This window comes from Jaculus jaculus, chromosome 18, assembly GCF_020740685.1.
Source record: "Jaculus jaculus isolate mJacJac1 chromosome 18, mJacJac1.mat.Y.cur, whole genome shotgun sequence".
NCBI lineage: Eukaryota > Metazoa > Chordata > Mammalia > Rodentia > Dipodidae > Jaculus > Jaculus jaculus.
Window position 1 is genome coordinate 10,742,632 of NC_059119.1, and position 13,326 is coordinate 10,755,957.

Here is a 13,326-nt window from a genome sequence, read left to right on the forward strand (position 1 = left end):
CTGAGTGGTTGAATCTTCAGCGGAAGGAAGGGGGAAACCTGTACCCCCAGTGAGGACCCTATCATATGAACCATTTGTTTCTTTTTTTTTTTTTTTCTTTTTCTAGGTAGGGTCTCACTCTAGCCCAGGCTAACCTGGAATTCACTATGTAGTCTTAGGGTGGCCTCGAACTCACGGCGATCCTCCAACCTCTGCCTCCGAGTGCCAGGGTGTGAGTCGCCCCACACGGCTCCATAGGGTCTCTTGGAGAGTGTCACACACACACACACACACACACACAAACACACACGCTGCAGGCCTTCCCTGGACCTGGGGAAACACCATTATTCCCTTATGCTCAGAAAGTGACGCTGTGTGTCTGTCCAGCCCACCGCCCTCTCTCTGAGGGGAAAACCCGGGCTTCTGGATTTCTGCCTGCAAGGTCAGAAAGACCCAGCATTAAATTGTTGCTTTTTTTTTTTTTTTTTTCGTTTTAAGTAGGAAAAAAGATTTTTAAAAGTATGCATGAAATCAAATCGTAAGAAGCAGTCGGAGCCCTGCCTGGTGGCGCATCCCTTGAATCCCAGCACTAGGGAGGCAAAGCAGGAGGATCGCCGTGAGTTCGAGACTACCCAGAGACAAAAAGAAAAAAAGAAGCAGTTGGTCTAAAGAAAAGGAATGTGAAATATTCTTTCCTGTTTTACCAAGGCACCCCCCCCCCCCCCCGCGAGGGAAAGGGATAGTGAGGGATGCCATGAGAACCCCGCACCCAGGAGGAGAGAGCTGAGGTCCTATGAGAGGCGGTGGGTGAGGCGGGTCGTGGAAGGTCCTGCCTCAGTGAGGTTCCCTCGTGCAGAACGAACATCAAGTGTGTTTTGGGTGATGAAGGGCCGGATCCAGTTTTCTGTCTTACCCATGCTATAGCTCATGTTTAGTTTGTTACCTGAAGAAAAGAAAAGTACTTCGGAGTGCTGACTCTACTGTTTTGATGGGGATTTTTTTTTCTTTCCCTAAACAGGCAAGTAGCAAAGAACAAAGTTTCAAGGGGGGGTGGGGGACAGGCCTGGGGAGAACCCAGTGTAGTTTCATAATGGGTCTGAATAGTTATTTTTCTGCTTTCCTTTTATTTTTTCTCTGGGTGTTGATGTGGACCTTTTTTTCTATTTGTTCAGGAAACTGTGACGTGTGTTCTTGGGCAGGGTTTGAGGTTTTGGAACCTTTTTCTAAAAGGGACAGTGAGAGAGCACCCTGCTCCATTTCCTACGGTGGGCTGGGCAGGATGCAGACGGTCCTCAAAGGCAGCGGGCTTGCCCTGCTCCTCGCCTTCGTCCTGGTTTGGGGATCTTCAGTTCAAGGTAAGACCCAGGAATTTTATTCCCCTGTCATCTTCTTGAACCCCCCCATACACACACACACACACACACACACACACACACACACACACCGAGTCCTCACAAATTATTGTCTTCATTTTAACATTCAGAATGAGTCACATCGTGGGAGGGGGAGAAGAAGGGTTTGGGTGACTTAACACCCCTCGTGGGAGGTCATTTGAGTGAGTTTGGTACCAGGAAAAAAAAAAAAAGTTAAACTTTGAGGCAGGTGGTAGCCTTGTCAACTCTTAGAAATGAGAAGTGCTATTTTGTGGATGAAGATGTGTGGATAATCACCTTAGCCCAAGGAAGGAAAAGAACATGACCCTTGTGTTTTGCCACATGGAGATGACTCCAAGAATCTTTCTAGTCCTACACCAATCTCGAGTTTGAATGTGACGTGTGATGTGGTGACATCATTACTTTAACACTGGGAGGTACTTTTTTTAAATTTTATTTTCCTTTTTTTTGTTTGTTTTTTTTTGGGGGTAGGGTCTTGCTGTAGCCCAGGCTGACCTGGAATTCACTGTGTAATCTCAGAGTAGCCTTGAATTCATACCTCTGCCTCCCAAGTGCTGGTATTAAAGGCATGCACCACCACACACAGCAAGGAACTTTTTTTTTTTTTCCTTTATTTATTTGAGAAAGGGAGAGAGAGAGAGAGAGAGAATGGGCACACTAGGGCCTCCAGCCACTGCAAACGAGCTCCAGACGCATGCCATTCCTTGTGCATCTGGCTTACATGGGTCCTGGGGAATCGAACCAAGGTCCTTTGGCTTTGCAGGCAAACACCTTAACCACTAAGCCCTCCAGCTCAAGGTACTGCTTTTTAATTGGGATAAATGTGACTCCATTTGTTGTTGTTGTTGTTTTTTAATGTGGAACGCTTCACGAATTTTGCGCAGGGGCCATGCTAATCTTCTCTATATTGTTCCACTTTTAGTGTACGTGCTGCTGAAGCAAGCACTCTTTTTTTTATTTTTGAGGTAGGGTCTCACTCTAGCCCAAGCTGACCTGGAATTCACTATGTAGCTTTGTAGTCTTAGGGTGGTCTCAAACTCAAGGCAATCCTGTTACCTCTGCCTCCTGAGTGCTGGGATTAAAGGTGTGTGCCACCACAATGGGCAGTGACTCCATTTTTAAAAAAAAAATTTTAAAAATTATTTATTTATTTATTTGAGAGCGACAGACACAGAGAGAAAGACAGATAGAGGAAGAGAGAGAGAATGGGCGCGCCAGGGCTTCCAGCCTCTGCAAACGAACTCCAGACGCGTGCGCCCACTTGTGCATCTGGCTAACGTGGGACCTGGGGAACCGAGCCTCGAACTGGGGTCCTTAGGCTTCACAGGCAAGCACTTAACCGCTAAGCCATCTCTCCAGCCCAGTGACTCCATTTTTGAAAAATATTTTATTTTTATTTATTTGACAGAGGGAGGGAGAGAGAGAGAGAGAGAGAGAGAGAGAGAGAGAGAGAGAGAGAGAGAGAGAGAGGGAGAGAGGGAGAGAGGGAGAATGAGAGAGAGAGAGTGAGCAAGCGAGAGAGATAGAGAGACTAGGCATGCCAGGGCTGCAAACTAATTCCAGATATGTGTGTCACCTTGTGCATCTAGCTCATGAGGGTCCTGGGGAATCAAACCGAGGTCCTTTGGCTTCATAGGCAAGTGCCTTAGCCGCTAAGTCATCTCTCCAGCCCATTTAAAAAAAATATTTTACTTATTTATTTGAGGGAAAAAGAGGCAGATACAGAGAGAGTGGGCGCACAAGGACCTCCAGCCACTGCAAATGAATTCCAGACACACGTACCTCCTTGTACATCCGTCATTACATGGATACTAGGGAATTGAACTCCAGTCCTTAGACTTTACGGGCAGGCATCTTAACTGCTAAGCCATCTCTCCAGCCCTCCATTTTTCTTTTAATCTGGGGTCTTATTGAAAATTCAATTCTGGTTAGACATAGTTAACATCCTCCCCACCCCCTGCAAAAAGATTTTAAAGACAGTCTAAAGAATGTTAGTATTTGGCCGTTGCTTAGAGAAACATCACATTTGGAAATAACCTCCTCAGGTTTCTCTGTCATTTAGGGCTGAGAAAATGAAAATGATAAGTTTGTAAGAAAAATATAACTTTTCCTTTGGTACAATCAGAACTATGTCTAAACAAGGCAGAAGGTCATGGCCTGATAGACAGGTGGCAGAATTTGTAGTAGAAAAACATAAAGTCCCCCCCCACCACCAATAGTGAAGGAAATGTTGAGTCACAGTGACACACATGTCCTGGATTTGTTTCTTCAAAGTGACTTCTAGCTGTCTTGTTCTTACTTCTGGTAGAAATAGATGCTTACAGACCATCTCAGTGCAATTCCTTATCTGCTGGGAATGTATAAAGTCAATTTAAAAAATTTTTTATTTATTTATTTATTTTTATTTATTTATTTGAGAGTAACAGAGAGAGAGAGAGAGAGAGAGAGAGAGAGAGAGAGAGAGAGGGAGGGAGAATGGGCATACCAGGGCCTCCAGCCACTGCAAACGAACTCCAGATGCATGTGCCCTTGTGCATCTGGCTTACGTGGGTCCTGGGGAATCAAACCTGGGTCCTTTGGCTTCGCAGGCAGACACCTTAACTAGTAAGCCATCTCTCCAGCCCAAGATTGAGAATACTTAATTTCATGTTTGTGGCCCAGTTATACATGCCCAGTTAGTACTGGGTGTACCTCTGCCAGTGATATATAATATATATCATATATATGTAAATGTATATGTAAATCTTCACAATTGCAAAATTTCCTAGAAATGTCACAGTCCATACTGCCTCTCTAGGAAAAACTGGGAAGAAAACAAAACTTTATATATTTAGTCACTAGAAAGAAAAGAAGAAGGAAAGAAACCATAAGGAGGTTATGTAAACACTAACATTTATGTCATTAAGTTGTTGACTTAGCTCTTAGTTGGAAACAGAAACCGAGAATGAGACAGTCATAAACTGAAAAACGAGGGTGTTTCTGGCTGTAGGGCTTGTGCTCATCTCTGAAGAGGAAGGGACAGACATGCCTGGCCACATGTTAATGGTACAGAAGAGGCTGGCAGTGGAGCCACAACACCATCTCCTCTTAGCTCTGTGTCAAGTGTGCTTCAATTACATGCCCTCCCTATCCTTTCAAAAAGCATATTTAAGGGCTGCAGAGATGGCTCAGCAGTGAAGGCACCTGCCTGCAAAGCCTAATGACTTGGATTTGATTTCCCAGTACCCATGTGAAGCCAGATCCACAAAGTGGTGCATGTGTCTGGAGTTTGCAGTGGCTGGAGGCTCTGGCGCACCCATTCTCTCTCTTTCTCCCTCTTTCCCTTCCTCTCTCTCAGCTTGCAAATAAATATTGACTGATCAAATTAACTAGGTGTTTGGTTTGTTATCTTAGGTCAGTGCATTAGTTTTCTTGGACTGCCCCAGCAAATTACCACAGACTGGGGGGCTTAAGCAGTAGAAGTTTATTTCTCACAGTTCTGGGGTCTATAAATCCCAGATCAAGATGTTGACAAGGTGGGTTTCATCCCAACCTTTCTCTTTAGTTGACAGATGGCTGCTTTTTCCCTGTGTCCTCACCTGGTCACATACCTTTGGTTATAAGGACACCAGTCCAGTCATAGTGGATGAGGGCCACCCTAATGGCCTCATCTTAACTACCTCTGCACATATTGTCACATTAGGAGGTTCTTATAGGTTAGGGCATCAACAGAGGAGTTTTGCAAGTACATAACATCGTATGCCATACTTAATTTTTAAAATTTTTCTGTGAGGAGGAATTAGTCCCCATGATAGGGGAAAACCTGATTTGGAGTGGGGAAGGTGGGCCAGTCAGTGGAGCGCTGTGTGAACATGAGAGCCTGGGTTCGGTTTCTCAGCGCCCACGTGCAGACATCAGATGTGGCGGCACCTGCCTGCGATCCCAGCACTAGAGAGGTGGAGACGGAGGGATCTCTAGTCCTGCTGGCTGGTTTGTTCAGCTGGTGGAGAGTTATCGGAGAAGATGCCTGATGACAGCCTCTGACCTCTACAAAACACGCGCACACACACACACACACACACACACACACACACACGCAACTGAAACTGACATCCATCATGTCCTGGGCTTTTGAAAACTACGTGTGAGTTTTGTCCAGGGCCCGTAGAATTAGTCAATTCGATTTCAAGGTCACAATTAGCTTCCTCTGTAACTGAAAGATTAGAAACTTTATTTGAAATACAAACCTTCTTTTGATCATAGCCCTTGCTATAAGGTTTACTACTGAGTTCAGGCAGAAATTGAAAGTAAGCTTGGAGCTTTTTATAGCTTGTCAAACTGAGCAAGAATTGGGAGCTCATCCATCTTGTGAAGTCGCATGGCCATTAGGAAGTAACTGCAGTTTAGATAAGGACATCTGCTTAAACACTACCATTCTGAATGAATCAAAATAGTCTCCTCCCCCTCCCCACCCCGAGTTTAAGCTTCTCTGATGGATCTGCAGGATGGCTTAATGATTAAGGCGCTTGCCTGCAAAGCTAAAGGACCCAGGTTCGATTCCCCAGGACCCACGTAAGCCAGATGCACAAGGGGGTGCATGCATCTAGAGTTTGTTTGTAGTCACTAATGGCACTGGCGTGTCCATTCTTTCTCTCTCAAATAAATAACTAAAAATACAAAATTTAAAAAAAAAAAAAGATAGAGTTCACGGGCTGGAGAGATGGCCAAGTAGTTAAGCCATCTTCTGGAAGAGGAGGAAAGGAGGCTTTGAAGTTTAAGGACATCCTCAACTACACAGGGAGTCTGAGGCTAGCATGGGCTAGACACTGTCTCAATCTACCTTTTCAAGGGGCATATGGAGTTGGCTTTCTTTCTGGTGGACAGCAGACGCCCTCTGCTGGAGGAGAGGTTGGATTTTTTTTTTTTTTTTTTTTCGATGTAGGGTCTCACCCTAGCTCAGGCTAACCTGGAATTCACTATGTATAGTCTCAGGGTGGCCTTGAACTCATGGCGATCCTCCTACCTCTGCTTCCCGAGTGCTGGGATTAAAGGTGTGTGCCACGCCCGGCTAGATTTTTTTTTAAATATCCTGCATTTACAAGAGACTCCTAAGCAGTAATTAGACTGGAAACTAAGTGTTAAAATGTATTCAGCATGAGCCATGTTCTAAGCTTACCTGTGTTAACTGTTTTACAGAGTTTTATGTTTCTTAAGAGTAATTTTGTGTGCCTTAGTCTTATTAACATTTGCACCCTCGTAGGTTGAGAAGTGGAAAGAGGTAGAATGGTTCTCCCTAGAAGCTGTGGACTCCTAGTGAGGCCACATTGGCACCCACCTCAGCAGAGAAACAAGTCTTTGAAGAGCTTGGGAGCACACCTTTAATCCCCAGCACTTGGGAGGCAGAGGTAGGAGGAGGATCGCTGTGAGTTCCAGGCCACCCTGAGACTACGTAGTGAATTCCAGGTCAGCCTGGGCTAGAGACCCTACCTCGAAAAACCAAAACAAACAAACAAAACCTCTGATCGTGGTGCTGTTCTTAGGACCTAGTGTCTGAAGCCTACCAGCTCTACCACGCTTCCCACTGACCAGGGGAGGAGGTTGGCCACTGTGACGCAGCAGCAAGGGGAGGACCTCATGATGTCATTTTGCTTGCTTTATTCCAATGCTGACCCACTTGGACCCTGTAAGCTACACTCAGAAACCCAGAGCAGACCCTATAAACTATACTCAGATAACAAGGGGAAGATTGTGATAGAATAGTCTCTCCAAAGAAGTAAGACAGGGAGCTGGAGGGATGGCCTAGCAGTTAAGGCGTTTGCCCACAAAGCTAAGGACCCAGGTTCAATTCTCCAGGTCCCATGTAAGCCACATGCACAAGGTGGCATCTAGTTCATTTGCAGTGGTTGGAGGTCCTGGCATGCCTATTCGCTCTGTCTCTGTCTCTCTCTCTCTCAAATAAATAAATAAATTTAAAAAGAAACCTGGCATGATGGCACATGCCTTGAATCCCAGCACTCAGGAGGCAGAGGTAGGAGGATTGCCATGAGTTCGAGGCCACCCTGAGAATACATAGTGAATTCCAGGTCAGCCTGAACTAGAGTGAGACCCTACTCGAAAAACAAAAACAAAACAAAACAAAACAAAAACAAAACCCAGCTGTCTCTGGGGCACTTATTCTGTGGGGGTCCTTGTTTGGGCAGGTCACCCAATGCGCAGAGCCAGGTACCAGTGGGTCCGCTGCAAGCCTGACAGCAACTCTGCAAACTGCATTGACGAAAAGGGACCACTGTTCGATCTGAGCACAGACGAGGCCAACGGCGTCCTCCCGGCCGGCTCGGACCCTGTGTAAGTGCACTCTTCTCACATGCCATGTGGGCAAGGAGGGGGGCAGCCTGCCAGGGTTTCCCCGGCAGCTCCAGCTGGTACCTTGGCTTTCACTGCACCGCACAAGGCAGAACTATACCGCATGTGCCGACGCGGGAGATGGGCAAGTGTACATGGTTTGTCAGTGGTTTTGCTGGGCTTTTCTTTATTTTATCTTATTTTTATGGACAACTTCCATAATTGTAAACAGTATTCCATGGTAATGCCCCCCCCCAATTTCCCCTTTGAAACTCCACTCTCCATCATATCCCCTCCTCCTCTCAATCAGTCTCTCTTTTATTTAATGTCATGATCTTTTCCTCCTCTTATGATGGTCTTGTGTAGGTAGTGTTGGGCACTGTGAGGTCATGGATATCCAGGCCATTTTGTGTCTGGAGGAGCTTGTTGTAAGGAGTCCTACCCTTCCTTTGGCTCTTACATTCTTTCCACCACCTCTTCCGCAATAGACCCTGAGCCTTGGAAGGTGTGATAGAGATATTTCAGTGCTGAGCACTCCTCTGTCTCTTCTTCTTAGCACCATGGTGCCTTCTGAGTCATCCCAAGGTCACTGCCATCCGAAAAGAGAAGGTTCTGTAACCAAAAGTGAGAGTAGCATTAATATAAGGGTATGGACATTAAGAGAAGTGTTTACTGGGCAGTTTGATAAGCATAGTATATACGTTTAGCCGGACAGCAGCAGACATTACACCCCTAGGGCTCATGACTACTCCTATTTTAGGTTTTCAGTATCAGGGATGTATTCCCTCCCATGGATTATAAAATGGTTCGTTCCACTATGACAGATGTGCCACTATGTGCACCTGTTGGTTCATTTGGCCTGGCTGGCCAAATATAAGGCTTGCAGTGTCCACTGTTGAGTATTTTCTCTCTCTCCCATTGAACTGCATGCAGCGTGACTTTTTCCAGCTTTCTATTAGCTGGTTGACATGGAGGAGGTTTTCAGCTCAGCTCCAGCAGGATTTCTCAGTGGCCTTGCAGCCCTAGTATGAGGAGTCTTCAGCAATAGGGTCTTACCATCTATTCCTGGTGGGAAACCAAGGGCCTTTGCAATGGCCTGTATGTTTTGGGGGCATCAGGGACTTCCCTGGCCCACAACTCACTGGGAGGTATCCCATCCCTGGCACTGAAAATTTACTAGTAACAATTTATGGCTCCAAAAAAGTAGGTTTTCATATGACTTATTTATAACCTGTTAGATTTTGATTAGTTTTCCCTTCACCTTTCAGGTTTTTCTTAATTTGTTTGTTTGTTTTTAGTTTTTCAAGGTAGGTTTCCCTCTGGCCCAGGCTGACCTGGAATTCACTATGTAGTCTCAGGGTGGCCTTGAACTCACGGCTATTGTCCCACCTCCACCTCCCCAGTACTGGGATTAACGGTGTGCGCCACCATGTCCGGCATCAGGATTTTTGTAGGTGGAATAGACAAGCAGCACCTTTCCTTAACAGATACTGAAAATGATTGAAGATGTGGCGCTTGTTCAAGTAGCGGGTATTGTATGTTAAGATCCAACAGGAATCTTTTGTTTTCATTTTTCATTTGAGATAGTCTCACTCTTTAGCTCAGGCTGGCCTAGAATTCATGATGCATCTCAGGCTCTCTTCATACAACAAACAACAGCCCCTGTCTCAGTCTCCCGAGTGCTGGGATTACAGGCATGAGCCACCACACCTGTGCAGAATCCAATTTGCTCTTCTTGAGCAAATAAAACCTGCTTGAACTTGCAAAATGACCCAATATGAATTCATGGATAATCCGAAATTTATTCTTTCTTTTCTTTTCTGTTTTTCGAGGTAGGGTTTCACTCTAGCCCAGGCTGACCTGGAATTCACTATGGACTTCGGTTGCTGTACAGCTCCCAAGGGAGCCCTCCTTGTTACTAGCGTCCTGGGCCCCCTCTCCAGGGCTTCAGCAGTACGCAGGCACCCTCCTAGTGTTGGAGAGACGCCCTCCCTGAACTCGGGTCCTCCCCACTGTGCTTTGTCTCACAGCAGCACTTTCTGGAAGGGTGGCCTGTGCTTGCTGTCTGCTCTGTCCTCACCCCCTGAGGGTTCCACTTCTGTGCCTATCCTCGACCCACCGTGCTTAGTGAGTTCACAATCACTCCTGCTTGGCACATCCATTGATTGTGTCTCCATTTTTAGATTCACTGCCTTCAAAATCAGCTGGCCCCACTCCCTTCTTTGAGATGCTTTTCTCTCCCGGCTTCTACCGCCGACCTTATCCCGGGCTGCTTTCTGCTTCCCAGGCTGTTTTCTCCTCTGTTTCAATTTCCAATACGTTGGCGTTATGTCCTGGGCCTATATTTTTTTCTCTAAATGACCTCTACCTGTTCCATGGGTTCTCACCCCCCTCCACATGGTAGGGTCTCACTCTAGCCCAGGCTAACCTGGAATTCACTATGGAGTCTCAGGGTGGCCTCGAACTCATGGCGATCCTCCTACCTCTGCCTCCCATGTGCTGTGATTAAAGGTGTGCGCCACCACGCCCGGCCTGTTCCATGGCTTTTAATGCCATCTATATGTCAGTACCTGCCAAATCTGTTTCCAGCTCTCTCTGGTCCTGTGGCTGAAGGAACTACCTTGTCACCCTCTGTGGCATTAGCTTATTCCATTTCTCTGTTATCTCCTGCTATTTTTCTGATTTATTCTTTTTTTTTGCTGTGTGTTTAGTATGTGGTGTGTGTGTATGGGTGTGCACATGTATGTATGCTTATGCATGTGCACCCCTGCAGAGGCCAGAGGAAGACGTTGATGTCCTCGATTTCTATTCTGCCTCATTTCCTTGAGACAGTGTTTCTTACAATACCTGGAACTCCCTGTTATTTTGGTTAGACTGGCTGGCCAGTGAGCCTCCTGTCTCCACACCCTCAGTCCGGGTGCCTGCATGCATGCATGAACCTGCCTGGCTTTGTATTGTGTCTTTAGGATCAAACTTGGGTTCCCACATTCCACAACAAATGCTCTTACCCACTGAGTCATCTCCCCAGTCCCTGACTTACTCACTTTAAAAAAATATGTTTATTTTGGGGGCTGGAGAGATGGCTTAGTGGGCAAGGTGTTTGCCTGCAAAGCCAGAGGATCTCAGTTCAATTCCTCAGGACCCACGTAAGTCAGATGCACAAGGGGACGCATGTATCTGGAATTCATTTGCAGTGGCTGGAGGCCCTGGAGCACCATTCTCTTTCTCTCTCTCTCTCTTTCACTGCCTCTTTCTCTCTCTCAAATAAACAAATAAAATATATTTTAAAAATAAAAAATATATATTTATTTTAAATAGGCAGAGAAAGAGGGAGTGAGAACAGGCATGCCAGGGTTTTCAGCCGCTGAAATCAACTCCAGATGCATGTGCCATCTTGTGCATCTGGCTTATGTGGGTCTTGGGGAATCAAACCTGGGTCCTTTGGCTTTGAGAGACACACACACACACACATAATTTTCTTTCCTGTTTCAGATTGACAAAATCCCAGCTCTGGAATGATGTCTTCCTTATTTCTGAGGACTTTTCTGGCTCCGGCTCCGGCTCAGGTTCTGGCTCTGGCAGTGGATCCGGAAGTGGCTCTGGAAGTGGCTCCCATCCCGACACAGAATGGGAATACCAGCTAGTAGATGAAAATGATGTCTATTACAACTTTAAACCTCTCAAGAGGAAGCTTCCCATGGAAGACCATCGCTTGGCTCAAGATAGACTAGAAGATGGCTTTATTCTATGAGCGATGGTTCCCTCATCTTGACTCCAAGCAATGCATTTAGCATACTTTGTGTACCATGGTTAAATGATTAGTCTTGGAATAGAGTTTTATAGAAAATTTAAAAGATCTGAAAAAGACTCTTAAATTCTAGCACCTTTTTTCCGCTCATCAATTTTAATCATTGTGCTTGTTCTGGAAAATACCTGCCTTATATATGCTATTGAATCAATATCATTAGGAAATTAACTTAGAGTCTCATTATACAATAACATGTAGACATCATATGATTTTTGAAAATTTCAATTTGAAAAGCAAATTGGTGGGCATTATTTTCATACCTAAGTCTTCAGGAACCCGGCTGCCCCATCATTATGAATTATAGATGAGGTCCTCTTTTGATTAAAAATAAAACAAGGTGAAACCTGGTATGTGACATAGCCTACGGTGTGAAAAGTTTTCTTGTGCTGTGGCCACTGGAGTGTGGTGGAGCTAGTGATATCATTTAGAAGTCTGTGGCTATTAGAATTAGAAGCTCAAGGTCATGGTTAAAGCACAGCTCTGGTCTTGGCTTCTCCTACGGCTTTGCCTTGTTTCTTGTACATCCATTTTCAAATGTTACTTGATTAAAGCAGAAATACAACCAAAGGGATGAGCTGTCTGGGCTCTCTAGAAAGTTTTTTTTTTTTTTTTGAGGTAGGGTCTAACTCTAGCCCAGGCTGATCTGGAATTCACTATGTAGTCTCAAGGTGGCCTCAAAGTCTTGGCAATCATCCTACCTCTGCCTCCCAAATGCTGGGATTAAAGGCGTGTACCACCACGTCTGGCAGTTAATTTTTAAATTTTATTTATTTGAGAGAAAGAGAGGGGGAGAGAGAGAGAGAATGTGTGTGTCAGGACCTTCAGCCACTGCAAACGAACTCCAGACGCATGCATCCCCTTGTGCATCTGGCTTACATGGGTCCTGGTAAATCGAACCAGGATCCTTTGGCTTTGCAGGCAAATGCCTTAACCGCTAAGCCATCTCTCCAGCTCCTAGACAGTCTTAGCAAAGTGCTGAGAAGGTGGCTCAGTGGCTAAAGGCACTTGCCTGCAAAGCCTGTCAGCTCAGGTTCAATTCCCCAACCACCCATATAAACTGCAAACAGGCCTTCGTTAGGTGTAGATGTGATACCGTGTGCTTCCGGGGTCAGAGGAGGACTTCTGGTGTCTGTCTGTCCTGCCTTCCACTCTTCTGCCTTGTTGGAGACAGGTGCTCTTGCTCACCACTGCATACATTGGCCCACAGGAGCTTCCAGGATTCTCCCTATGCTGGGATGACAGGCACGTGCAGACAGCGTCTGAGTTTTACAGGTTTGATGTCGGGCTGAGGATAAAGTCTATTACAAGCTGTTTATCCACGGAGCCGACTCCCTAGTCCACAACAAACCATCCTTAAATTTCATTATGGCTTTTGTTAGTGGGGCCCGATAATAGCCACGTGTTCAATTAAGTGGAACCTTGACTCAGGTCTGTCACAGTGGTCATTGTTCCCTGTCCCTCAGTATATAATTAACTGGACATACTTGTCAGCACAATTCTCATATAGTTTCTTTTTGTGTTTGTCTCTGTGACAGAGTTCTTTCTTTTTTCCTCTGAGGTAGAATCACACTCTAGCTCAGGCTGAGACAGTCTTACATAGCCCAGGCTGGCTTCCAACTTGCTATGTAGTCAAGGATGACCTTGAACTCATGATTCTGCCTTCATTTCTCAAGTGCTGACACTTCATTTCTTTTTTTCTAATATTTATTTATTTGAGAAAGAGAGAAAGAGAAAGAGGTAGATAGAGAAAGACAGAGAGAGAGAGAGAGAGAGAGAAGTTGGGTGTGGCGGTGCACACCTTTAATCCCAGCTCTTGTGAGGCAG

The 13,326-nt window shown here is 45.6% G+C and overlaps 1 protein-coding gene and 1 pseudogene across 1 annotated transcript; one reads left to right on the forward strand and one right to left on the reverse strand.

The window, feature by feature from the left end:
* Nucleotides 1-1,195: 1,195 nt before the first annotated feature.
* Nucleotides 1,196-11,861, forward strand: Srgn (serglycin). The gene is made up of 3 exons (XM_045137635.1): nt 1,196-1,334; nt 7,553-7,697; nt 11,187-11,861. The coding sequence occupies exons 1-3, from the start codon at nt 1,259-1,261 to the stop codon at nt 11,443-11,445; spliced, it is 480 nt and encodes a 159-aa protein (XP_044993570.1). The 5' UTR covers nt 1,196-1,258; the 3' UTR covers nt 11,446-11,861.
* On the reverse strand, nt 2,225-2,319 carry LOC123455867 (annotated as a pseudogene).
* Nucleotides 11,862-13,326: the final 1,465 nt, after the last annotated feature.